The 26,792-nt window shown below is 43.2% G+C and overlaps 1 protein-coding gene and 1 long non-coding RNA gene across 5 annotated transcripts in view; one reads left to right on the forward strand and one right to left on the reverse strand.

The window, feature by feature from the left end:
• LOC309352995 (collagen alpha-4(VI) chain-like) overlaps positions 1-18,354 on the forward strand; it is a 120,185-nt gene extending 101,831 nt beyond the window's left edge. For both annotated transcript variants that reach the window (XM_081881822.1, XM_081881823.1), the window contains 7 exons: positions 271-282; positions 1,431-1,924; positions 5,882-5,972; positions 7,505-8,176; positions 10,033-10,129; positions 11,224-11,381; positions 17,665-18,354. In XM_081881822.1, coding sequence (XP_081737948.1) covers positions 271-282; positions 1,431-1,924; positions 5,882-5,972; positions 7,505-8,176; positions 10,033-10,129; positions 11,224-11,381; positions 17,665-17,837 — 1,697 coding nt within the window. In that variant the 3' untranslated portion in view covers positions 17,838-18,354. The remainder of the gene's footprint in view (positions 1-270; positions 283-1,430; positions 1,925-5,881; positions 5,973-7,504; positions 8,177-10,032; positions 10,130-11,223; positions 11,382-17,664) is intronic.
• The window catches only part of LOC309325802, a 48,858-nt gene that overhangs the window by 5,262 nt on the left and 16,804 nt on the right, over positions 1-26,792 (reverse strand). The window contains exons 2-3 of one of the 3 annotated variants that reach the window (XR_014150022.1): positions 25,130-25,291; positions 5,485-5,551 (exon numbers count right to left, since the gene is read on the reverse strand). This is a non-coding gene — a long non-coding RNA (uncharacterized lncRNA). Of the gene's footprint in view, positions 1-5,484; positions 5,552-23,868; positions 24,252-25,129; positions 25,292-26,792 lie in introns of those variants that run through there. The other 2 variants (XR_014150023.1, XR_014150021.1) reach the window with 2 other exon arrangements.

Genomic DNA, 26,792 nt, shown 5'->3' on the forward strand with positions numbered 1-26,792 from the left:
AACCAATCCAACAATTTCATGGCTGGGCTAAAATCTGAACTCACAATTCCCAGCTTAAATAAGGCATGCTGTGGCTACATTCTTTCTGCTACTTTGCTTTATCCAAAGCCGAAAGCGAATTTTTCATTGAAGGTCGCAACAAGTGAAAAGCTTGACACAAGTTGTGTCTCTGTGTTTTTGAGGGTTGTTATTGGATATGTAATGTATGTAAATGAACAAAACCAAGAGACACTAAGTGACATTAAACCACCTTTCTTTTATCCCATCCAGCTTGCTGTATAGGTAAGTAGATCTGCATTGGCTCTCAGTACGTTTCTGAGCACAATTCAAAGTGTTGGTGCTGACCTTTAAAGCCCTAAATAGCCTCGGTCCTGTATACCTGAAGGAGTGTCTCCACCCACATCGTTCAGCCTGGACACTGAGGTCCAGCGCCAAGGGCCTTCTGGTGGTTCCCTCATTGCGAGAAGTGAGGTTACAGGGAACCAGACAGAGGGCCTTCTCAGTAGTGGCACCCGCCCTGTGGAATGCCCTCCCTTCAGATGTGAAGGAAATAAGTAGCTACCTTATCTTAAAAAGACATTTGAAGGCAGCCCTGTTTAGGGAAGTTTTCAATATTTAATGCTGTATTGTTTTTAACACTCGATTGGAAGCCGTCCAGAGTGGCTGGGGAAACTCAGCCAGATGGGCAGGGTACAAATAAATAAATTATTATTATTATTATTATTATTATTATTATTATTATTATTACTATTACAGTGGTACCTCAAGTTACATATGCTTCAGGTTACATACGCTTCAGGTTACAGACTCCGCTAACCCAGAAATAGTGCTTCAGGTTAAGAACTTTGCTTCAAGATGAGAACAGAAATTGTGCTCCGGCGGTGCGGCGGCAGCAGGAGGCCCCATTAGCTAAAGTGGTGCTTCAGGTTAAGAACAGTTTCAGGTTAAGAATGGACCTCTGGAACGAATTAAGTACTTAACCCGAGGTACCACTGTATTATTATTATGTGAACAGATTCTGTTTCAACATAGTGGTGCCTCGCAAGATGAAAAGAATCCGTTCCGCGAGTCTCTTCGTCTAGCGTTTCTTTCGTCTTGCGAAGCAAGCCCATTGACAGCTTAGCGGATTAGCGCTATTAGCGGTTTAGCGGCTTTTAGCGGCTTATCAGCTTAGCGGATAAGTGGCTTAGCGGCTTAGAAAAAGGGGGGGAGGGGGGAAAAAACCGCAGGAACTCGCAAGACATTTTCGTCTTGCGAAGCAAGCCCATAGGAAATTCGTTTTGCGAAGCACCTCCAAAACGGAAAACTCTTTCGTCTAGGGAGTTTTCCGTCTTGCGAGGCATTCGTCTTGTGGGGCACCACTGTATAGGAAAAGGTATCTTTTTTCCTGAAAATCTTCTGACTTTTTTCTTCTCCTCCACAATGGCAAGGTATGAACAAGTGTCCAGTATACCCAACTGAAGTAGCGTTTGCCCTTGATATGTCTGGAGATGTTACCCTGGAATCCTTTGACAGGATGAAAGACATCATGACGTCTTTGCTGAAGGGTATCGAGATTAGCAGGAGCAACTGCCCGACTGGGGCACGGGTGTCGGTTCTGTCCTATAACACCAATACGAAGTACCTCATCCGGTTCTCTGACTTCCAAAGGCCGGAGCTTCTGATGGAGGCAGTTCAGAGAATTCCACTGGAGAAGTCCTCTGGCAGGCGGAATATCGGAAGGGCCATGAGGTTCGTGGCCAGGAATGCCTTTAAGCGCCATCGTCAAGGCGCCCTCATGAGGAACGTTGCAGTATTTCTCACCGCTGGACCTTCGCAGGATGCCACCTCCATCAACACAGCCGTATTGGAATTCAGCGCCCTAGATATCACACCTGTGGTCATTGCCCTCAGGGAAGTGCCTAATGTGAGACAAGCCTTTTCGGTAAGCAGGCTGCAATCGGAAACTCTTTTGGCATTATGTTGTTGTTGTTGTTGTTTAGTTGTTTAGTCGTGTCTGACTCTTCGTGACCCCATGGACCAGAGCACGCCAGGCACTCCTGTCTTCCACTGCCTCCCGCAGTTTGGTCAAACTCATGCTGGTAGCTTTGAGAACACTATCCAGCCATCTCGTCCTCTGTCGCCCCCTTCTCCTTGTGCCCTCCATCTTTCCCAACATCAGGGTCTTTTCCAGGGAGTCTTCTCTTCTCATGAGGTGGCCAAAGTCTTGGAGCCTCAGCTTCAGGATCTGTCCTTCCAGTGAGCACTCAGGGCTGATCTCCTTAAGAATGGAGAGGTTTGATCTTCTTGCAGTCCATGGGACTCTCAAGAGTCTCCTCCAGACCATAATTCAAAAGCATCAATTCTTCGGCGATCAGCCTTCTTTATGGTCCAGCTCTCACTTTCATACATCACTACTCGGAAAACCAGTATAGCTTTTACTATATGGACCTTTGTTGGCATTAATGATCAGTCAGCAAATGCATACTGAGTGAATGGGTCTTGCTACTTAAATAAGCTCCTGTTCAGTACTTCTCTTGCTTGGTTCTTGTGAACTATAAAACATCCCTGTACTGAGAGCAAGCATGTCAGGGAAAAGGCCAGGCTAGAATGCATCTGCTTAATATCTAGCGTTCTACTAGCAGGGATGGGTTTTTGTTTTTGTTTTAAAGCACCCAAGAAGCATTTAAATGGGAGCATCTAAATGCACACTCTACAAGCATCCCAGAAGCAGATACCCGATCACATCTGCTGTTTGTAAGGACCAGGATTCAGACACATCAGTTGCAGGAGAACCTGACAGCTGATTTGCAACAGCATTTAGTAAATTTTGCCCTTTTTTTTTTAAACCAAACATCTTATTGTCTAGCAGATGGTAATCAGACTGGTGGAATTCAAATTTTAATTCTGAGCCAGAATGTCAACGTTTGGGGGTCTGATTTCAGTGACAAATCCAAATTGTGAAATCGGACATCGGTTGAATTTTGAATTTCAGTTTCAGCTCTAGTTTCTGTGTCGCTTGCTCCCTAAGAAACATATAGCAAGATTTTGAAGTGTCCTACAGAATTGTTCTGAGGAAATGTAGAATAGCTTTTGAGGTTGGATCAAGAAGCTCTTTTGTATCTCTTATGAAAAATGTTGCTTTAGACATCACCAGAATAGCCAGACAGCAGCAACGTGTTCAGACAAGTGGACCTCAGAGGTGGCGCAATGGGTTGGTGCGTCTGGCTGTTGACTAGAAAGTTGGTGATTCAAACCCACCCAGGGATGGCTGTGGGCAGGGGGTTGGACTAGATCATAGAATCATAGAATCATAGAATCCTAGAGTTGGAAGAGACCACAAGGGCCATTGAGTCCAACCCCCTGCCAAGCAGGAAACACCATCAGAGTACTCCTGACATATGGTCGTCAAGCCTCTGCTTAAAGACCTCCAAAGAAGGAGACTCCACCACACTCCTTGGCAGCAAATTCCACTGTCGAACAGCTCTTACTGTCAGGAAGTTCTTCCTAATGTTTAGGTGGAATCTTCTTTCTTGTAGTTTGGAGCCATTGCTCCATGCCCGCTTCTCTGGAGAAGCAGAAAACAATCTTTCTCCCTCCTCTATGTGACATCCTTTTATATATTTGAACATGGCTATCATATCACCCCTTAACATCCTCTTCTCCAGGCTAAACATGCCCAGCTCCCATAGCCGTTCCTCATAAGGCATCGTTTCCAGGCCTTTGACCATTTTGGTTGCCCTCCTCTGGACACGTTCCAGTTTGTCAGTGGCCTTCTTGAACTGTGGTGCCCAGAACTGGACACAGTATTCCAGGTGAGGTCTGACCAGAGCAGAATACAGTGGCACTATTACTTCCCTTGATCTAGATGCTATACTCCTATTGATGCAGCCCAGAATTGCATTGGCTTTTTTAGCTGCCGCGTCACACTGTTGGCTCATGTCAAGTTTGTGGTCAACCAAGACTCCTAGATCCCTCTCACACGTACTGCTCTCAAGCCAGGTGTCACCCATCTTGTATTTGTGCCTCTCATTTTTTTTGCCCAAGTGCGATACTTTACATTTCTCCCTGTTAAAATTCATCTTGTTTGTTTGGGCCCAGTTCTCTAATCTGTCAAGGTCGTTTTGAAGTGTGATCCTGTCCTCTGGGGTGTTAGCCACCCCTCCCAGTTTGATGTCATCTGCAGTGGTCTCTTCTGTGTTTCTAATTCCTTGTAATCTTGGTTTGTGACGTGGAAGTTCATCTACAGATTTTGGAGTGAATGGTAGTTTGCAGGACTTAGAGCTTAATTCTTTTTTTTTTTTTTTAATAAAATATTTATTAGGGTTTTTTATAAAAGAAATACAAAGATAATAAACAGCATTGCTTTGTTATAACAAAATTTCATAACTTCTTTGGACTTCCTCACGTCTCCCGCTCCCACTTACATCGTTAATAATTTTTTTTCAAGCAAATTATCATCTTATTTGCAAATTTATAACCACTCAATTCAATATAGTGTAACAATTCTCCAACAAATTTTTGTTTCTCTTAATTTAGAGCTTAATTCATTGCCAACTGAGTATTTGTGTTTGCACCAGAAAAAACAACAACAGTACACTGAAGCAAAATCTGGGCAGTATGAATGGATTCAACATAGTCATATAATGATGAAAGCATAATTAATCTCTATGGAAACGTTGCATTCATACTTCCATTAACTCACTCTGCACCTTCACTCCTAGAAATCTGTTCTTCCAGTATCTGATTGGGCTTTCTTCCACCTCAGTCTACATAGCACTGTTTGTAAACAGAGCCTCAGTCATAACCCCTGTGGAAGTTAGGGCTGGCAGAAAATAGCAATAATTTATTCCAGGATTGTCTATTTCTTTTAATTGCCGTAGCATGCATTCGTGAGACTGAAAGCATATGCTTGACTTCCATTCCAACAATTTAACAACTTCTACAGAGTCTCAGATTTTCCTCTGATTGGTTGCCAACTTTTTAACCTTCTTCTCAGTTTTGCAAGCTGTAAACTCGAGGAAATAATAATTCAGATTTGAAATAGCAAAACCTCCTTAAAAGATGTCCAGCCAATTCTGAAGGGAGTACGATTGTTGGAGTACAATATGGAAAGACAAGTTAAATACGTTGAGATCTCTCTCTTCCATTTTATCAGTGTGAGCAACACACGATGAGTCCTTAATTTACCTTCCAGTTATTCTCTGCATAAATATGGTTTTCCTATCCTCCAACAGCAATGTAGTAGTAGAAGTAGTAGTAGTTATTTCTATGTTGTCCTTTCTCTCCTAGGATCCCAGTAGGATTACAATACAAAAATCACAAAATTTCAAATTAAAGTGTCTAAAAACTCCATATCTACAATAAGAACCTAATTTAACACAGCCAGCTCACCATATCAGCCTCTGGCTCCCAGGACATATTTTATGTCCCCAAGACTGGGTGAATACTGTAAATACGTCTTGGAACCTGAAAATTATCAGTGTGGAGGACAAATGAACTTACCTAGGGAGTTCCACAATCGGGGTGCCAACACCGAGAAAGCGCTGTTTATGAAAACCACGGGTCATACCTGGTGATGAACAGAGACATCTGATCATCTGCTAATTGATGCGAGGAAGGTTGTCAACTTTGGTTGACCTCAAACCTTCCTAGCCTCTCATCCTACCTTCCATACTGTTCTGAAGGGTCCCTCAACCTTCTAGAGCGGATTATCAATGGGTGGAGATGGGAAGAGGAAGCATGGGTGAAAACCAGCTTCCTCCTTCCATTTGTGGAAGCATCTGCTGGAAGAAAAACCTGTCTGTGAATGGAAGGGAGCCAATGGATTCCACCCTACATTTTTCATGCATTTCCTTTTGTTTAAATGTATTTAATTTTTTTTTAAATTGCATTTATTTAGGCAGATGATACTCAGCGATTTCAGTTATTTGTCTGGGAAACAAAGGAGGATGAGAACTTGAACAGGGTCTCACGTTGTGCTCTCTGTTTTGGTAAGACCATTCATTTTGTTTGTTCTTAAATTAGTGTATGTAGAATAATCCCTCCTCCCACCAGTTCTGACAGGTCTTCTTAATTTCAGAACTCAAACTTATTCGTTTGGAAGTTGGATGAGTTTGCGGATAACAAGCACCAAGTATTCTAAATGTTGTTTAATTATTCTCAGCGGAAAAGCTACTGTGGCAATTCTCAGGTCAAGATGGCAGCAAAGACCTTGAGGCTAAAAGCTTCTGCCCACTTGCAAGGGACAGAGAGACCCATTGAAATCAGTGGGATGTCTAAGTAAGCATTTATAGGATTGTGTAGGTAATGACGTAATCACAGTAGAGCCCAACTGGGAGCACCCCAAAGCAGATACCTTTCCCTATTAGTTGCCAGGATACCAGTGGCATGGCCCTATATGTCCAGTCTATACGAATCAAATGCCCCATATTTCAGTGTACTCACAGGCCAAAATTACAGCCACCTGGGCAATACCCTATGGCTGTTACCATAAATGATCTACACTTATCATTTAATTTGTACATAAAGGAGGGAAGGGTGTAACTTTGCCATTACTGTTGCAAGAGGAAGCATATTTTGCTTCTGGGTGATTAATGCATATGTGACCGCAGGTATAATCTTAAAAGACACCTTTTCCATCATCTCTCATATAGCATACCGTTTACCTGTTGTTTTTAGAAATATGCCTATTAATAATAATTGTAAAACATTGCTGATTATTTCAGGTCAGGATCCCTTTGGGGTTAGAATGCATGCTTTGCCCATTGTTTAATCTAACAGCTTCATTGACTAAACTTTGCAGCTGTAGTTTTTGAACATATGGAGAAAGTGCATTTTTGGGGGTATTTGAAGACATTTGTTTTTTTCCATTGTTATTCTGGCCTGTGGTTTTACCATTCTTGAATTATTATTTTTAGTGTTTTAAATCTCGATGTCTATTTGTATTCTCACCATGCAAACAGCCGTAAACAATGGAATAATTAGAACTAAATAATTAAGCAACAAAAAGTGCATTGTCTCATCTCTGAGTGAGGCCTAAATAAACTGTGGTATAAAGAAAATATATTTCAAGTAAGGAGCATGCTCTCCATTAGCTAGGATTATATATAACTTGGAATATATAGACCATAAAATATAGTCTCTCTTATATATACACCATATTTTTCCGTGTATAAGATGCCCCATGTATAAGATGAACCCCCCCTTTTAAAACCCAAAATTAAGAAAATGCACTATGTATAAGACATGTATAAGACAACCTCTTATTTTAAACTTCAAAAATTTAGGGAAAATATAGTCTTATACACAGAAAAATACAGTATATATATATATATAGAGAGAGAGAGAGTATAAATATGTTTAGGGCTGTTTTTTCTGTTCTCTCTCTCAAATAGGGAGCATTTCAGAAATAATTGTTTAGAAATAGCTTTAAGAGAGAAGCAAAGCAAAATTTGAGCCGTGTCTAAACACATCTTATCAGACGCTCCATGCAATTCCTTGCTGCCTAATGTTTCTTTCACAGATAAGTGTAACCCTGCTCCAGAATGCCGGGTGATGGATTCCCCTCCCATCCTAATCAACATGGACATCACATACATCCTCGACAGCTCTCAGAACGTGGGGAGTGAGGACTTTGAAACCATGAAGACCTTTGTGAGCAACATGTTGGATTCTTTCGTTGTTGCTTCTCTACCCATGGAGTCGGATGGAGGGGCGAGGGTGGCATTGGTGCAGCAGGCTCCGCAAAATTTCACTGTCGACGGATTCTCAAGGCCAGTGAAGGGAGAGTTTGACTTGGTCTCCTATGACAACAAGAACCTGATGAAAATGCACATTGAAGAATCCGTTCGCCAGCTGGAAGGTCCATCAGCAGTAGGACATGCTCTAGACTGGACCATCAGCAACGTATTTTTGGAAGCCCCCAACCCAAGAAAACACAGGGTCATCTTTACAATACTCGGGAGTCAGACAAGTTCCTGGGACAGGGAGAAACTGAGGAAAATGTCACTAGAAGCCAAGTGCCAAGGATTCACTATGCTCACCTTAGCTCTTGGAAGTAGAGTTGACGATATGGAGATGACAGAACTCTCTAGCGCTCCAGTAGAGCAGCACCTGTTGGCCCTGGGCAGGACTGGTAAACTTGAATTGCCATATGCTCTGGAATTCAGTCGAGCCTTCTTAAATCTTTTAAAACGTAAGTGCTACGCAGTTTGATGGGCTTCCTTTGCTAGTGAGTGATGCTGTGCTAGGGGCTGTTTATCTGCCATTCTAGGTGACCTGTTGCTTCGTACGTAAATTTGCCTCGGTCCATTTAGAGCAGGGGTTTCCAACAGGTCGATCGCGGTCTACTGGTAGATCCCTGCGAGGTTTTGGTAGATCACGGTCGATCTCTGGCTCCCTTTCCTTAGTGTCGCTAAAACTGACTCCTGCCACCCCCCCCTCACCCCATCCTCCATTGTTGTATGATCTCTGGAAGGGAAGATGGAGCTTTCTCTGTGCTGCTGTTTTCATCCATATCCATCTTTTTGTGAGTGGCCCCTTTGTCCCTTGCCTTTAATCCCCCCCCAAAAAAGTAGAATTTCCCCTCTAAAAGCATTTTTTTAAACCCCTCAAAATGGGCCTATTCTCCTCTGTAAAAAAGCTTAACAACTTTTAAATTTTTTAATAATTTTTATTAAGTACAAATTAGAAAACATACATACTTACAACAAAAGAAAATACAAAGGAAAAAGAAAATACATATAACCAAGGAAAAAAAATAGAGAATACTTTGCCTCTTTTCATGTTTACAGTTATTTATACGTGTATAAAATGCTATTCACAATAAAGGAGTGAAATGAAAGAAAAGATATCAGAAAAAAGAAAAAAAAGAACAAAGAAAAAATAAAGAAGTAAAAGAAAAGGATCGTAGGTGAAATTTTTAAAAAGTAGATAAGTATTCACTATACATAGCCGCTTCCTATCTATATTTATATTCAATTGTATAATTTCTTAACAACATTGAGCTGAACCCCCCCAAAACGGGGGCAGATCACTGCCAGTTTTTAATTCTGAAAGTAGATCAGGGTCTCTTGAGAGTTGGTCACCCCTGATTTATAGGATAGATTATACTCTTACAGTGCCATCATATACTCTAAATGCCTACTCACTTGTAGACCTCAGTGGGGATTGTGTCCAGGTGAGCAGTTAGAAAATTGCAGCTGTTAACCCACTTACAGGGGAATAAGCCCCATTGAACGTGGTGAGATTCACTCAGAAGTGAGTAAGCATGTCTAGGGTTGCACTCTTAAGCAATACACAAATTTGATCCCAGCGTGTAATTTTTCTTGGGGCAGGATTTGAATTGTTTTGGTGCAGAAAAAGCTTGGCATGAAATGGATGTCCATCGAGCTTCTTCAGGAGGCTGCAAAGTTTGCACTTGAGTGTTTTTCAGGGTGTTGTCCCTATTAGAAAAAACAATCAAAACATTCACAGCAGATTAAAGGAGACCTAGGCAATGGCATCCCTCTATGTTTCCTGGATGCATCACTCCTAAAGCTTCACTGCTGTTGCTTTGGAGCAAGAAAGGAGCCGTGGCTCTCAACCACAGTTAGGCAGGATTTAGTATAAATAATAAATTGTTGTGTTATTAGAAGAAGAAGAAGAAGAGTTTATCACTACCCGAAGGAGTCTCAAAGTGGTTAACATTCTCCTTTCCCTTCCTCCCCCACAACAAACACTCTGTGAGGTGAGTGAGGCTGAGAGACTTCAGAGAAGTGTGACCAGCCCAAGGTCACCCAGCAGCTGCATGTGGAGGAGCGGAGACGCGAACCTGGTTCACCAGATTACGAGTCCACCACTCTTAACCACTACACCACACTGGCTCTCCTATCATCATCATCATCATTAAAAACTCAACAGATTTATGGAGGGTGTCCAATATGTCCAGAGATTATAAATCTGAAAATTCCTAACACCATGTACTATGGCAGTCCATGTTTTCAGTTTCGATTTACCCGGAGAACTCTGTGCTTACTTCATTGCTTTCCTTTCCCTTTTCTTTTCCCTCAGGAGAAATGAATCCTTATCCTCCTCCAGGCCTGCAGGAAGAATGTGAAACCCTGGATCGAGGAGACACTTACCAGCAGCTAATGAGGAGGACTGACAGGTAGATGTCCCTCTCCTCTAGAATTAGGGACAAAAACTTACATTGGCTTTAGCAGGGGCAGGAAGCAATACAGTGGTGCCTCGCAAGACGAAATTAATCCGTTCCGCGAGTCTCTTCGTCTTGGGGTTTTGTCGTCTTGCGAAGCACGGCTATTAGCGGCTATTAGCGGCTATTAGCGGCTATTAACGGCTTAGCGGCTTTAAGAAAAAGGAAACAAACCCGCAGGAACTTGCAAGACATTTTCATCTTGCGAAGCAAGCCCATAGGGAAATTCGTCTTGCGAAGCACCTCAAAAAACGGAAAACTCTTTCGTCTAGCGGGTTTTTCGTCTTGCGAGGCATTCGTCTTGCGGGGCACCACTGTATTTGGAAATGATCTAGCGCAGGGGTGGCCAACTCCCAAGGGACTGTGATCTACTTTCAGAATTAAATCTGACAGTGATCTACCCCCATTTTTTTGGGGGGGGGTGGTTCAGGTCAAAGGCAGAAGGCAGAAGGCCTTCTCAGTTGTGGCCCTCCCACCAGATGTCAAAGAGAACAACAACTACCAAGCTTTTAGAAGACATCTGAAGGCAGCCCTCTTTAGGGAAGCTTTTAATGTTTGATGTATTACTGTATTTTAATATTTGGTTGGAAGCCTCCCAGAGTGGCTGCGGAAGCCCAGCCAGATGGGCGGGATATAAATAAATTATTATTATTATTATTATTATTATTATTATTATTATTATTAATGTTGTTGTTAGGAGAGGAAATGCCCCTTTTTGTTGAGCTTATTTTATACCCTGTTTTATGCCCATTTTGTTGGGGTTCCGTGGGGCGGCACTTTTAAGGGAGAAGGGGATTAGTCGCTCACCAAAACAGTGCAGGGGAGAGGGACCGGGACTGGTGCTTTTAGGTAAAAGCAAAGGAAAATGAGCCTGCCATTGACAGCAACCTACTGCAACCTCTTGGGGATCGACCAGTCGATCCCGATCGACCTGTTGGACATCCCTTATCTAGGGTATCCATATATCTTAGAATAATAGAATTTTTTGTATGACTCTTCTGCCAAACAAGTCTTATCTCTTCCGCCCTGCCCTCCATTCCCCTTTTCAGTATCGTTTTCCCTGAAATAGTTTACAATGATTCTTTGCGACTGTCAGCATCAGCCAGAGGAAACATGCAAGAAGAAATTACGGCAGCCACCCAAGAACCCATTAAGTACACAGAAGAAGAGAAACAGTATGATGATTTCACAGACATCGGTGTTCAAGGTGAATGACGTTTTGAGCTAATTCAGAGAACAGTAGGTATGTTTGCTTGTATTAATAGATAGACAGACAGACAGAAAGAACGACTGTGATATCCATCACCCCCTATAGTTATATTTCTCAGTGGTAGCTCCAATCTGCTGTGCTAAAGTTTGAGGTGGTTTGCAGCAAACAGAACGATCATCTGCCATTTGCCCCCAGAATGGAATCTATAGATGGATCCAGTCATTCTGATGTCTATCACATTGTTGCCGCAGAGAAACAGTACCTGCGCTTTCTTCTTGCGTCTTTCTACATGTTCGATAAAGTTACATTCTTTTTTTAAAAAATAATTTTTATTGGAATTTTATTTACAACGTAACATAAACCCCCACCCCCCAATACACAACCCACCCTCATTAAATATGAACATAACATACAGTGAGCATAACACAGGTAAAGGTAAAGGTACCCCTGCCCATTCGTGCCAGTCTTGCCAGACTCTAGGGTTGTGCGCTCATCTCACTCTATAGGCCAGGAGCCAGCGCTGTCCGCAGACACTTCCGGGTCATGTGGCCAGCATGACAAGCTGCATCTGGCAAGCCAGCGCAGCACACGGAATGCCGTTTACCTTCCCGCTGGTAAGCGGTCCCTATTTATCTACTTGCACCCAGGGGTGCTTTCGAACTGCTAGGTTGGCAGGCGCTGGGACCGAACGACGGGAGCGCACCCCGCCGCGGGGATTCGAACCGCCGACCATGCTGCGATCAGCAAGTCCTAGGCACTGAGGTTTTACCCACAGCGCCACCCGCGCCCCTAACATACAACAATAACATACAACAATACAAATAACGAAATAAAAGACTTCCTTTATCCTGTATCTGGCCTCATTTACTTCTTATAAACTGTTTCCTTTATTATTAAGGTTTTTCTAATTATAACTTAAATATCCACAAAGTCTCCTGCAGACATTGATCAAAACAAGTCCAGGTATGTATTTTAGGGCACTGTTTCGTGAACTATTCTCTTCATTTCCCCCAAGCTTTTTGAAACTCTTGTCTAGTGTGATCTCTAATTGCCTCTGTTAATTTAGCCAGTTCAATATACTGGCTTGTCTTGCCATTCCTTTTTTGTTGGCACACTTTCTTTTTTCCAGTTTTTAGCAATTTATGCCGCTCCTGTGGCATAGAGGAATATTTTCTGATCTTCTCTTGCTATACCTGTGTCCATTATCCCTAGTAGAGAAGCTTCTGTATTTTTCATAATGCTATACTTAAACATTTGATGTTCGTCGTATACCGTGTTCCAGAAGCTTTTGATTTTTTCACAGGTCCACCAAACATGTATAAGTGTCCCCTCTGTTTTACCACACCTCCAGCACAGATTTGTTTTTGTCTGATACATTTTAGCTATTTTGGTACCATCTATAAAACACAGGCTTGATGACACACCCCGAGAATAAGATTGTAACTTTATTTATAGATGGTTTATAGATAAAGTCACAATCTTATTCTCAGGGTTGAGTCATCAAGTCTGTGCACTCCCTACCTGCCATCATGTATGCTGCCACATGTGATTCCTGGCATATGGGCACATTTCAGTTACAACCCTTTCAAGAAATAAATCCAAGAAATGGATCTGCGTTCTGCCAAGCCACACATTACAGTGGTACCTTGGTTCTCAAACTTAATCTGTTCCGGAAGTCTGTTCCAAAACCAAAGCGTTCCAAAACCAAGGCACACTTTCCCATGGAAAGTGATGCTAAATGGATCAATCCGTTCCAGACTTTTAAAAACTACTCCTAAAACAGCAATTTAACATGAATTTTACTATCTAACGAGACCATTGATCCATAAAATATAAGCAGTAATCAATGTACTGTACTATAAAATAAATTAGACAGTATTGTAGATGATAAAAATTAAAATTATTATTTTTTCTTACCTGCACTGATGATAGACATTGTTTGGATAGGGGGCTTCTATCCATTTCCATAGTCATACAATCAATCAATCAATCAATCAATCAATCAGTAGCTGAACTGGGTTCCACCCATCACAAAAACAATGCACTGAAAAAGCCTCAAAAACAAAAACGCACAATAAATAGCAAATACAAAAGTGTCAAACTTAATCCATTCTGGAAGTCCGTTTGACTTCCAAAATGTTCGAAAACCAAGGTGCAGCTTCTGATTGGTGCAGGCGCCCCAGAAACAATAGCCAACAACTGCATCGGACATTTGGCTTCCGAAAAACTTTAGAAAACCGGAACACTTACTTCCAGGTTTTGGCTGTTTGGGAACCAAGGCGTTTGAGAACCAAGGCGTTTGAGAAACAATGTACTACTGTACAACATCATGGGGATATTCACGTGAACATTCTGCCTCGTTTTATGGGAAGGATTGCCAGTTTGGCTAACATGTGACAACTGACCCCAAAAGTGTAGTACAGTGGTACCTCGGGTTACATACGCTTCAGGTTACAGACGCTTCAGGTTACAGACTCTGCTAACCGAGAAATAGTACCTCGGGTTAAGAACTTTGCTTCAGGATGAGAACAGAAATCGTGCTCCGGCGGCACAGCAGCAGCAGGAGGCCCCATTAGCTAAGTGGTGCTTCAGGTTAAGAACAGTTTCAGGTTAAGTACGGACCTCCGGAATGAATTAAGTACTTAACCTGAGGTACCACTGTAATACTGATGTTTGGTCATGCATAATGTAGGCTGATGAGACAAAGTGGGTTTCATTCAAAGATTCCCTTCTTCTGCCAGACTCTTGCCTCTCTGGAAGAAGGTTCCTCCTTTCAGAAGAAGGCAACTTTTAGCTAAAACCCCATGTGTTTAATTGATGATGAGGTAAGCGATTTCTGTGAAAACAGCCTACAATCAAAAAGAGCTTGTCTTTGCCAGCTCGAAGAGATGTTTATAATTCTTAGTACATTGGAGCACTGCTTCTGGGTCTTCTTCAGATCAAAGTGGCCCTTGGGAAGACCAGGATTAACTATCAATTGGCCTCCTTCTGGCAGGAGCCAAGCCTTTGAACAACCATGTCCTGCTCTGAGCAGAGGTTTTAGCCCTGTGTTATGTAATTGTCTTTGGATATTTCTGACTTGGAGACAGTTAGAATAATAGAATTGTAGAGTTGGAAAGGACCCTAAGGGTCCTCTAGTCCAAACTCCTGGACTAGAGGACCCTTAGGAATCTCAGCTAAAGCATCCATGGCCATCCATTAAGCAACACATTTAAGAAGAGTTTATCTTTTTTTTTTTTATAATAATTTTTATTGATTTTACAACATAAACAAAAAACAAACAAACATAATGCGACTTCCCCAAACCTCCCCTTCACTGCATCCAAATTTCAAAATTTTTAGCAATTCTTCATCCCATTTTTATATTTAATTCTCTTTAAAAAGATTTTCTGCTTTATAAATTTCGATTTATAGCTGTAATTCTTTGTGTCCAATCCCCTGACATCTTAACATTCCGAAATTTTACAACAATTTTTAAGATAGATTTTAAATTTTTTCCAGTCCTCCTCCACTGTCTCTTTCCTCTGGTCACGGATTCTGCCGGTTAAGAAGAGTTTATCATTCCCTACAAAAATGAAGCCTGCAGCTGACTGCTCATTTGCCTTCCTTATACTTTCTATACTGATTTGGGGCCATTGAAGCATAGCTGTCAACTGTCCCTTATTTGGTGGGAAAGTCCCTTATCCCAGCGCCGTGTCCCACTGCTGTCCCTTATTGATGATGTCCCTTAAATTTCCCGGATTTCAAAGGAAGCAGCTCCTCTCCCTCCCTTCCTGCCGGCCAGGGAGGAGGGAGGCTCCAACTGTGTTGCTTGGCTGCGTTGCTCACCCAATAAGGAGTCTAAGAACGACTGGGGAGGTGGAGCTTGCATGCATTGTGCCGATCAAATCGGCCGCGTTGCCTGGGGACTCGCCTTTGCTCAGCGCTTCCCAGCGGAGAGGTGACGGTGGTTTTCCTTGCTGCATCCCCTTTGCCGGGTTGCTGCGCTGTGGGAACCACCGTTTGAGGCTTCGTTTGGCTGCTGGTGGACTAAAATCCCTTATTTTGGCTGCCGATCCCTTATTTTCGAGGCTGCTGGTCCCTTATTTTCAAATCTGTAAGTTGACAGCTATGCATTGAAGTCTATGGGGGAAACAGCTCGACAGCAAGTTCTTTTACTTAAGTGGTTTCCAATTTGCATCAAAAAGGTATTGTACATCTGAGTTGTTTTTATTTCTTTAAAATATAAGTTCTTGTTCCTTCTGCAGGACCACCAGTAGGGGCTCCTCTTCTGATCTCAGGACTCTGATTTTGATGTTGGTAATTGAAGATGTGAACTGATTAGAAAAGATATGAAGCAGGTCATAGGCTGGGGACAGGATGAAATCACTAAATCACGTTCTGGCCTCTACTACTCCTATTTAACAGCTTCCTTCTGGCTTTAAGGGCCAGGAGATATTGATAGAATTGGAGAGGAGTCTTGAGGTTATTGCCAATGTCAAAGCCGGAGTGAACTCCCTCTTCGAACATTGCAGAAAAAGTATGGCAAGAAGTTTGACTTGTTAAGGCTGATTCCTTTGTGAAAACTTTTTGGAACACGCAAAAGCTCTTTTATATGATAAATCTCATACTTTAAAGCCTTTTGTTATGGTGTGTTTATGTTTTAGAACACATATCCTCCATAGTGCTCATAGGCCCCTAAGGGGCAGAGCCCTTCCTTGACAGAGATTATATTTATTCTGTAATGCCTAATAAAGGTTTGGCAAAGTAAGTACTATAGTGATTCATGGTCCAGTACTGTCTCATTTAGACCACTGTAATGGGATGTACATGGTTCTGCCTTTGAAGACTACTCAGAAACTTCAGTTGGTTCAAAATATAGTGGCAGGATTGTTGACTAGGACCAACTGAGCAGAAGACATCTTCTTTCTCTTAAAACAACATCACTGGCTAAGGTTCCTGTTAAGTTGTGGGTGAACATATCAGACGACATAGCGATTCTTCAAACAGCTCTTGTTTTTCACAGGCCAGAACAGAACTGAATTGAAGGGTTCAGCCAGCCTGCTTATACAGTGGTACCTCGGGTTACATACGCTTCAGGTTACATACACTTCAGGTTACAGACTCTGCTAACCCAGAAATATTACCTTGAGTTAAGAACTTTGCTTCAGGATGAGAACAGAAATCATGCAGCAGCGGTGCAGCGGCAGCAGGAGGCCCCATTCGCTAAAGTGGTACTTCAGGTTAAGAACAGTTTCAGGTTAAGAACAGACCTCCAGAACGAATTAAGTCCTTAACCCGAGGTACCACTGTATAGAGCTCCACTACAATGCAACAGTAACCATTTTCTGTAACTATCCAATCACTGAACGTCACTTTCAATCCCTTATTTGCATATGTGGACCTGAGTGAAAACTATCTACAGTATCCCCCTGCTGGCCCAGGGTGAAAACTTCAGTACATAACAGTTCCATTTCAAAGCACGATTCACAAAGCTTCTTTCACACAGAGAAGTTTCCAGAAACTTCCAGAACCCTCTTGAGCTAAGCAGAACAGAAAAGATCTCTACACACCAGGCCTTTGGTCAGGGCTCAGCCTGACTCCCCTTCCCTTTTTGTATAAAAACTAGTAAGAAAGAGGTCTCCCAGCATTCTTACAGGCCCATATAAGATCAGCATACACAGTTGGGCCTGATGAGCATTTACTGTTCCCATCCCAAATCCTGCGGAAAGCCATCTAATTCAGATTTTAATTTTATCCTGACTTGTTTTTAAGAGGTGATTTAATTATTGTTTGATTTTATATCAATGTTTATATTTGATGTTAGCCGCTCTGAGCCTGGGGAGGGCAGGATACAAATAAAAGTTTACAGTGGTACCTTGGGTTAAGTACTTAATTCGTTCCGGAGGTCCGTTATTAACCTGAAACTGTTCTTAACCTGAAGCACCACTTTAGCTAATGGGGCCTCCTGCTGCCGCCACACCGCCAGAGCACGATTTCTGTTCTCATCCTGAAGCAAAGTTCTTAACCTGAAGCACTTTTTCTGGGTTAGCAGAGTCTGTAACCTGAAGCATATGTAACCTGAAGCGTATGTAACCCGAGGTACCACTGTATTATTATTTATTATTTTTATTGTCAATACTTTCTATACCAAGAAATGCAAACTGACAGAGATTCCTGCATTGCAGGGGGTTTGGGGTCTCTTCCAACTTTACATTTCTATGATTCTACGATCTATTTGTAAAAGGAACATGTATCATTTTCACATTGGTAACGATGAACCCTTCTGTTCCCCCCTCAGACGCTTGCATAGTGGATATGGACAACGGCGAGTGTGACGATTACGTTCTGAAGTGGTATTTTGAGAAAAAGCTGCACATCTGCACCCAGTTCTGGTATGGTGGCTGTGGAGGAAACGCCAACAGATTTGAAACTCGAGAAGAATGCGAAGCTTTATGCATCAAATCATCCTAATGTGGAGAGTGCCAGCCATGAACAATGGGTCTAGTTATCCACTAAAGAGGTGGAATAAACCCAAGATCAAATGAAACAGGTCTTAAATTTTGTGGCGCAGAGAGAAAGTTTTGTGCTTGCGTCTGATAAGAGCAGGGTGTCTTGTGGCACCTTAAATACACAACAGATTTATTTTGACATATTTAGTCCACCAGAACTTCTGGTTTTCTTAGGATGTTTTGTTGTTTTTTCCTGCTATAATCAATTAATAGCACAGCTCTGTAGGGGTTAAAGTAAGGTCTTCGTTGACTATGGAAGTGCTTTTTGTAACTGAGGACATTTTTTTAAAAAAGACTAAAACTTGATATCATTTCATTACCAAGATGTGCACCTTGTCCAGGAGACAAACGATACCTCAGACATTTGAAAGTGAGCTCTGGGTTGCCACTGACACAATGTCACGGCTAATAGAACTGTTCTGTTTTTTCACAAGGTGTAAAATTACAAAATTGTGGTAATAAATGTTTCATGCAACTGATTCTTCTTAGTCCAGCTTTTTTTTTTTTTTTTTGTCTGAAATAAACACACTGTATTTGAATAAAAGCAGTTCCTCCAAAACAACATACTATGAATATGAAGCCCACATTGCTGTTTCATATAAAATATGCAATTTACGTATTTTGGAGTATGTTCCATTGAACTCAATGGAGCTTTCTTCTGAATAAACAGCTATAGGGTTGCATTGGCAAGTTACAGTGGTACCTTGGTTTATGAGCTTAATCCATTCTGGAAGCCCATTCTTAAACCAAAGCGTTCTTAAACCAAGGCGTGGTTTCCCATAGCAGCGGGAGACTCAGTTTACAAATGGAACACACTCAACAGGAAGTGAAACATGTTCTGCTTCCAAGGCAAAGTTCACAAACCAAAACACCTACTTCTGGGTTCACAGTGTTCTTAATACAAGTTATTCATAAACTAAGCTGTTCTTAAACCAAGGTACTACTGTATTGTCCTTTGTTGTTTAGTCGTTTAGTCGTATCCGACTCTTCGTGACCCCATGGACCAGAGCACGTCAGGCACTTCTGTCTTCCACTGCCTTCCAGTGAGCACTCAGGGCTGATTTCCTTCAGAATGGATGCGTTTGATCTTCTTGCAGTCCCTGGGACTCTCAAGCGTCTCCTCCAGCACCATAATTCAAAAGCATCAATTCTTCGGCAATCAGCCTTCTTTATGGTCCAGCTCTCACTTCCATACATCACTACTGGGAAAACCATAGCTTTAACTATACGGACCTTTGTTGGCAAGGTGATGTCTCTGCTTTTTAAGATGCTGTCTAGGTTTGTCATTGCTTTTCTCCCTTTTTAATGGTGTGTTATTTATTTCCAAAAAACCACTGAAGTTTCAGTTTCAGAATCACACAAAATATATGAAAAAGCTATATAATGCAGCACACCTATTGTGAACCCACACACCTTAGTATTAGCTGAGTATTATTAAAAATCCAATGGGTACATTCAATGAAACAGGAGGGTTTGCTTCTCTAATTTTTTACCTGTTTTGGATGTCTGCTGTTTTAATATTTGTTTTCACTGCCTTGGATACCAGCAGCTGATAAAAAAGGGACTAGGTAAACTTTTAACGTAAAGAAAAAATGTATCTCCAAAGAAAAAATGTCAAGTTTCTCCAGAATGGTAAATCAGCTTAACATTGTTTAAAAAACCCAAACTTTTTTTAAGATGCTGATTAAGTTTCTTCTAATCCTTCTCAGCTTTTATTCTTGAAACTTTGGCTGGACTACGACTCCCATATCAGTCTCCCTGGCCGCTGCTGAAGGAATCCCTGCCCTATGCCATACCATGGGGACATTGTAAACCTTTATACACACACACACACACACACACACACACACACTGTACATACATACATACCCCACCCATCTGGCTGGGTTTTCCCAGCCACTCTGGGCAGCTTACAGCATATCTAAAAACTTTGTGTTGTTGTGTATTCCTAAATATCACCTCACTGTCCCTCTTGCAAAAGGCAAAGTTAAAAGGTAAAGGACCCCTGGACTGTTAAGTCCAGTCAAAGGCAACTATGGGGTTGCGGCGCTCATCTTGCTTTCAGGCTGAGGGAGCCAACGTTTGTCCACAGACAGCTTTCCAGGTCATGTGGCCAGCATGACTAAACTGTTTCTGGTGCAACAGGGCACCGTAACGAGTGCCAGAGCACACAGAAATGGTGTTTACCTTCTCGCCACAGCGGTACCTATTTATCTATTTGCACTGGCATGCTTTCGAATTGCTAGGTCGGCAGGAGCTGGGACCGAGCAATGGGAGCACACTTTGTCGCGGGGATTCAAACCGCTGACCTTCTGATTGGCAAGCCCAAGAGGCTCAGTGGCTTAGACCACAGCACCACCCGCGTCCCTCTAGTCCCTCTTGTAATGCATGGTTGAATGAAATGAAAATGGGGGCACTGGTTTGTTTAAAATTAACCAAAATAATTGATGGGAACACTTTCTGACCCAGTCCTTTCTTTTAGTCCACTCAGGGGCAAGAGGCTGTAGACATGAGTCACAACGCCGGAACACAGCCTGCTTTAAATTGAAACCTGTCTGAGTGAATTTGATATTAGTAGTACAAATAAACACAGAAAGTCTTGATGGAGAAGCCATGAGCGAACTCTGCAAACCATCTCTAGCGGATGCCTATAAAGAATTTTACAGCATGCTACATTCCTGCATTTTTTCATATTCTTCTTTATGCTCCTTAAGCTCATAAATCTAACTGTCTGGAGTGTATAGAAGCCCAGCTATTGGGTTTCTCAAAAGGATCCGAAATGGCTTTCCCACATGCTATATCTTACAGACGCCCAGAACAAAATAAAACAAACACATCCCAGTAAAGCAAAAGGCATGTCGTGAACCATGGCTGCAGCCCTACACTCAGCTGGGCTGCATAAATCTCATTGAAACCAAACCTGTCTGCATTATACATTAAAAATGGCACCATACCACTTTAAACAGTACAGTCTTCTCCCAAAGAATCCTGGGAGCTGTAGTTTGTTCAGGGTGCCAAGAGGTGTTAGGAGGTGTTGTAGCCACAGAGCTACAATTCACAGAGTGGTATGAGAATCAATCCCTCTTTCCCTGGATTCCTGAGAGGTGTTGATCTGGGAGAACTGTTAAGTTGTGGGTGAACATATCAGACGACACAGCGATTCTTCAAACAGCTCTTGTTTATTCACAGGCCAGGACAGAACTGAACTGAAGGGTTCAGCCAGCCTGCTTATATAGAGCTCCAGTACAACGTTACTGTAACAACTTTCTAAAAGTATCCAATCACGAAACATCACTTTCGATCCCTTATTTGCATAACTATCTACAGTATCCCCCTGCTGGCCCAGGGTGAGAACTTCAGTACATAACAAGAACCTCTCAACACCCTTAACAAATACAGATCCTAGGATTCTGTGGGGAAAACCATGGCTGCTCAGGCATGGAAGGTCTTAGCCGGGGGTCAGCAAACTTTTTCAGCAGGGGGCCAGTCCACTGTCCCTCAGACCTTGTGGGGGGCCAGAAAAAAAAATGAACGAATTCCTATGCCCCACAAATAACCCAGAGGTGCATTTTAAATAAAAGGACACGTTCTACTCATGTAAAAACACACTGATTCCCAGACTGTCCGCGGGCCGAATTTAGAAGGCGATTGGGCCAGATCCGGCCCCTGGGCCTTAGTTAGCCTACCCATGGCCTTAGCACTACTTCAACATTTGATCATCGTATTTTGAATGACTTTTTGTTGCCTGATTGGCATGCATGAATTAGAGATGGCAGGATCAGATTACAGTCACCACACCCACCATCTTACCGTATTTTTCGCTCTATAAGATGCACCAGACCACAAGACGCACCTAGTTTTTGGAGGAGGAAAACAAGAACAAAAATATTCTGAATCTCAGAAGCCAGAACAGCAAGAGGGATCACTGCACAGTGAAAGCAGCAATCCCTCTTGCTGTTCTGGCTTCTGGGATAGCTGCGCAGCCTGCATTCGCTCCATAAGACGCACTCACATTTCCCCTTACTTTTTAGGAGGGAAAAAGTGAGTCTTACAGAGCAAAAAATACGGTAATCTTCTAGCACTAATACAGCACAGGTCAGTTACAGATAGGTAGCCGTGTTGGTCTGCCATAGTCAAAACAAAACAAATTCTTTCCAGTAGCACCTTAAAGACCAACTAAGTCAGTTCTTGGTATGAGCTTTCGTGTGCATGCACACTTCTTCAGATACAGATTCAGTGTGTATCTGAAGAAGTGTGCATGCACACGAAAGCTCATACCAAGAACTGACTTAGTTGGTCTTTAAGGTGCTACTGGAAGGAATTTGTTTTGTTTTGACAGCACAGGTCAGTGTGGCCAATATTTGTAATATTTGTTTCATCTATTGAGTAGGTGAGTCGCTCCATCTGGTATGCTGGCTGAGACCCTACCTGCCTGCAGAATGTCTCACCAGAGTGGTGCATGCTCTGGTTATCTCCTGCTTGGACTATAGCAATGAGCTGTACGTGGGGCTACCTTTGAAGGTGATCCGGAAACTACAATTAATTCAAAATGCAGCAGCTAGATTGGTGACTGCGAGTGGCCGCCAAGACCATATAACACCGGTCCTGAAAAACCTACATTGGCTCCCAGTATGTTTCCGAGCACAATTCAAAGTGTTGGTGCTGACCATTAAAGCCCTAAATGGCCTCAGTCCAGGATACCTGAAGGAGCGTCTCCACCCACATCGTTCAGCCCGGAGACTGAGGTCCAGCTCCAAGGGCCTTCTGATGGTTCCCTCACTGTGAGAAGTGAAGCTACAGGGAACCAGGCAGAGGGCATTCTCAGTGGTGGAGCCCACCCTGTGGAATGCCCTCCCATCAGATGTCAAGGAAATAAACTACTATCTGACTTTTAGAAGACATCTGAAGGCAGCCCTTTTTAGGGAAGTTTTTAATGTTTGATGTTTAATTGTGTTTTTAATATTCTGGCCAGATAGACGGGGTATAAGTAATAAATTGTTGTTGTTGTTGTTTAGTTAGCTCATGGCATGTGTCTCTTGAGCCCAGTTCTACAGGCTGATGCCCTAAATATGCCCCCACTCAGGGTTGGTACTGGTTGTTGGTGTTATAGATTGGGGGGGGGACCTGCTCTGAACCCTAGAAATTAATAAATGGTAGGATTTGGATGGCTTGAGATGTGAAGGGAGAAATACAAGCTGTAGAGGAATTCTTGGGCAGAACAGCCAGGCCAAGCTAGGGCCATTGGCAACACAGTGGTACCTCTGGTTGCGAACAGAATCCGTTCTGGAGGCCCATTCGCAACATGAAAAGTGCACAACCTGCAGCGGCGCATCTGGGCACACACGGGTTGCGATTCACCGCTTCTGTGCATGCGCGCGATGTCATTTTGCACTTCTGCGCATGTGCTAGCGGCGAAACCCGGAAGTAACCCTTTCTGGTACTTCCGGGTCACCGTGGGACGTAACCTGAAAGAACGTAACATGAAGCAAATGTAACATGAGGTATGACTGTACAAGAGAACTGTCCTCCCTTGTTAGAAAGATGTTGGAATGAAGTTACATGGCTTTAGCAGAAATGCTATAAAGAATTAAGTACAATAGATTGTAAATGGATTAAAGGAAAAAATAATGTTAGAATTTGTTAAGTTAAATGATTAGACAGAAAATTGAGGAAGATGGAAAGGATTTGCTGAGATTATTAATCGAAGTGGAATACAAAAAAAAAGGGAGGTGTGAGGAGGTCGCTGAAACAAGTAAATGAAAGTTAATAACATTGAAAGTATTGGATGTTTTTTTTTCTTTTAATTGTTTTTGTTTTTTTTTCGTTATGTATATGTAGTATTTTTGTCTTTGTATTGTATTGTATGGTTTTGTTATGTTTAATTCTTTTTCTTTTCTTTCTGTAACTTTTAAAACTTTAATAAATATTATTTATTTATTTATTTTAAAAAGAGACAACTGTCCTTCCTACCCCCTTGCCTTGAGTTGTGAACAGAGACTGGGGGCTCCCTGGTGGTCTAGTGGTTAGGATTTGGCGCTCTCGTCACCGCGGTCCGGGGTGAAACAAAACAAAACACAGAAACTGGGGGTTTGGAAGGTTGCCAGGGTAACTGGGAGTGAGGAGACAGGAAAAGAGAGGGTTTTTTTTAAGCAAGGTGTTCTGGGAAGAGGAAGGAAGAAGAAAGGCTGCCATCCATCTTGGGCAGGCTGGCTAAAGGCTGGCTGGGAAAGTTGCCTCGGACTCCAGCTACACTGCTTTGGAGAACAAGCCCTGCTTGAAATGACCATGTTGTAAGGTCTGGACTTCCTCCATGCAGACTGAAGGTGTAAACAGGTGAATAAACCATTCTTCTTAAAGCTACAAAGCCACTTCCGCCCTGCAGAGGAGGTGGGATTGCGGGCGTCACGGCCCCTCCCCGCACAATTGGGGGAATCCCCGGCCGCGTCACCCCCTGGCAAGCCAATCGGCTGCCTCTGGGGGCGTGGCCTGCCCTATTTAACACAGGTACGGCTGGGGATCTCCCTCTTTTGCCCCCTCCAGCTGCTTCTGTTTCCCACCCTCTCGCCCTTTAAGGTTTTTGTTCCTTGACCTTGCGATGGACCTTGGTTGGTCGCCATTGAGGGGCCTGGTAGGAATTTTTCCACTTGGCAAATTGGCACCAGCCACTTGGTTTTCGCCTACCTTGTCACAGCTACCTTGGTATTGGAGGTTAGGAACTGGTATTGGTATTGTTTTGTAGATGGAAGAAGGGAGGAAGCGCCATCACCTGCCCCGCATATTGAAGGGTACTCCGAGAAAGGATTCCGGGGGCGTGGTCCTGTCCGAAGCCTATGGAGGTGAGGGCCTAAGGCACGCCCCCAAGCAGTGACCCCGGGGGAGTTCCTAGTTGATGTGCATCAGCAGGACTCCCCCTACTGGTGGTTAACCCTTTCTGGACCTCAAGCGGACGGGCTGAAGCCAGATATAGTCGGTTAGGACTAATGCCTAAGCCAATACCACTCATCACCTGTAACCAATAAAGTTGTTGCCTTATTTAGGCCATTAACCTTAATAATTGTGTCACGTGTCTTTATTTCCACTGGGGGGGACGGGAACTCACCACACAACAGTCTCTGCCATGTCTCCAAAGGAAGGCAGACCCTGGAACCCCCTGGAATCTTGCTGCGGCTTGGCAGAGAGTGGGGGGTAGCACCCAAGTTTTGTAACAGGGCTGGGAACAGCCCTTCAGATGTTGAACTACGACTCTCATCATACCTGATCATGGGCTTCTGCTGGCTGAGGTTGATGGGAATTGGAGTTGATGGAAGGTCACAGGTTCCCCATTCCTGCTTTGGCTGCTGATCCGACGGCAGGATGCAGGTAGTAACAGTGCGATGCAAAACCTCCTTTTAAATCGGCACATTCTCACTATTATAGCTGGAAATGGCAATAAATACTGTTAGAATTATGACGATGATGAAAGTCAATACTTGGGCATAGTGTTCATTTTCCAGTAAGCCCCAGAGGGATGTATCATATTTATACATCCTGTCCGCCCCCCGCCCCCAAGCCCCAAAACCGCTCCTGGAGAGAATCAGGAAGAAACTATTCAGCTAATTTTCTCCGCGTTCTTTGGCCAAGAATGGTGGACAAGCGAGGCCAGGAAAATCACTTGATAGATCATCCCACTGGAACTCCGGCATCTCAGCGGCAACCAACAAAAAGGTTCACCAGCAGTTCAGATCCATCTCCAAATTGTCCTTGCAGAGCCATTGCCAATGGGCATGGCTTTGCCAGCCAAAACAGTACTGGGGAGGGGGGAAGCCCCACACCTGAAGGAGTTAGGTCAGAACGCTGATTCACCCCTCACGCCCCAACTCTACACAATCTACAAAACACCAGGACCATCTTCTACCGCTGCTGGCTAAGGAATTTATAGGACTGGATTGATTCCCAAAGAGCAAATCAGGTTAGTAAGAGATTCTCCCAGGGCAAGGGTAGGCTCACTCTTCTCCTCTCTTGAGGTGGAATCAGCAAAGAAAACAGGCTGGAGAAGGAAAGGTTAGGTAGCAGGGAAGAAAAGACCAGGAAAGGTCATCTTGGGAGAAGAGCGAAGTACTCTGGAGAAGTGTAAAAATGCATCCCGTTTCAATGTGGAAGAGCCTTTTGCGGCAAATCGTTTCTAAAGAGGCTTCCACGGCTCCTGAGATCCTCTGAATGGGAAGCATCTTCTTTTTCCTCTTGGTAAGTAGCAGCAACTGTCTTTGGTGCTGAATAGGACAGGGTCCCCTCCTTTGCTTGATCATTTAGGAAATCCAATCTGGGCAGCAGAGTAGAGCAGGGTTGCTTGAATTTTGCCTTGTGGGTGCCTCTGCTCTTATATTCTCCCTTTCTCTTTCTCCCCCCTCCAAAAAAAATATAGATACATTTATAGAACAACTTGCAAAGCTTTCCCAAACGACAATGGGTAAATACATACTTGCTAGGTGACATGTGCATCAAATTGTGTCCTATCAAGTAATATATCCTAAACCACAGAGCCTAGGACTTGCTGATCAGAAGGTCGGCGGTTCAAATCCCTGCGACGAGGTGAGCTCCCATTGCTCGGTCCCTGCTCCTGCCAACCTAGCAGCTCTAAAGCACATCAAAGTGCAAGTAGATAAATAGGTACCTGTCAGAGCTGCCTCTAGGTCCCAGCTCACAGAGGACCAACGCTAGCCAGTAATAACGTATAAAGGTCTTTATTGAAGGTTAGTTTCCATTTCCAAACCGCAGCGTGCAACTCTACGTCTTAGAAGCTAGACCGGCGAAGCTCCATCTGAGTCTCCGCCTCCTAGACACCAGTTTAAGACTCTAGCTTTACTCCACCTCTTCCGTTGTTCTTTCCTCCTCTGGGTCCTTCTGCCCCCTGGGGTTTCCTCCTTTCTGGACTCTTCTG

The sequence above is a fragment of the Podarcis erhardii genome (genome assembly GCF_964252035.2).
Source record: "Podarcis erhardii genome assembly, chromosome: 12".
Classification (NCBI taxonomy): Eukaryota; Metazoa; Chordata; class Lepidosauria; order Squamata; family Lacertidae; genus Podarcis; species Podarcis erhardii.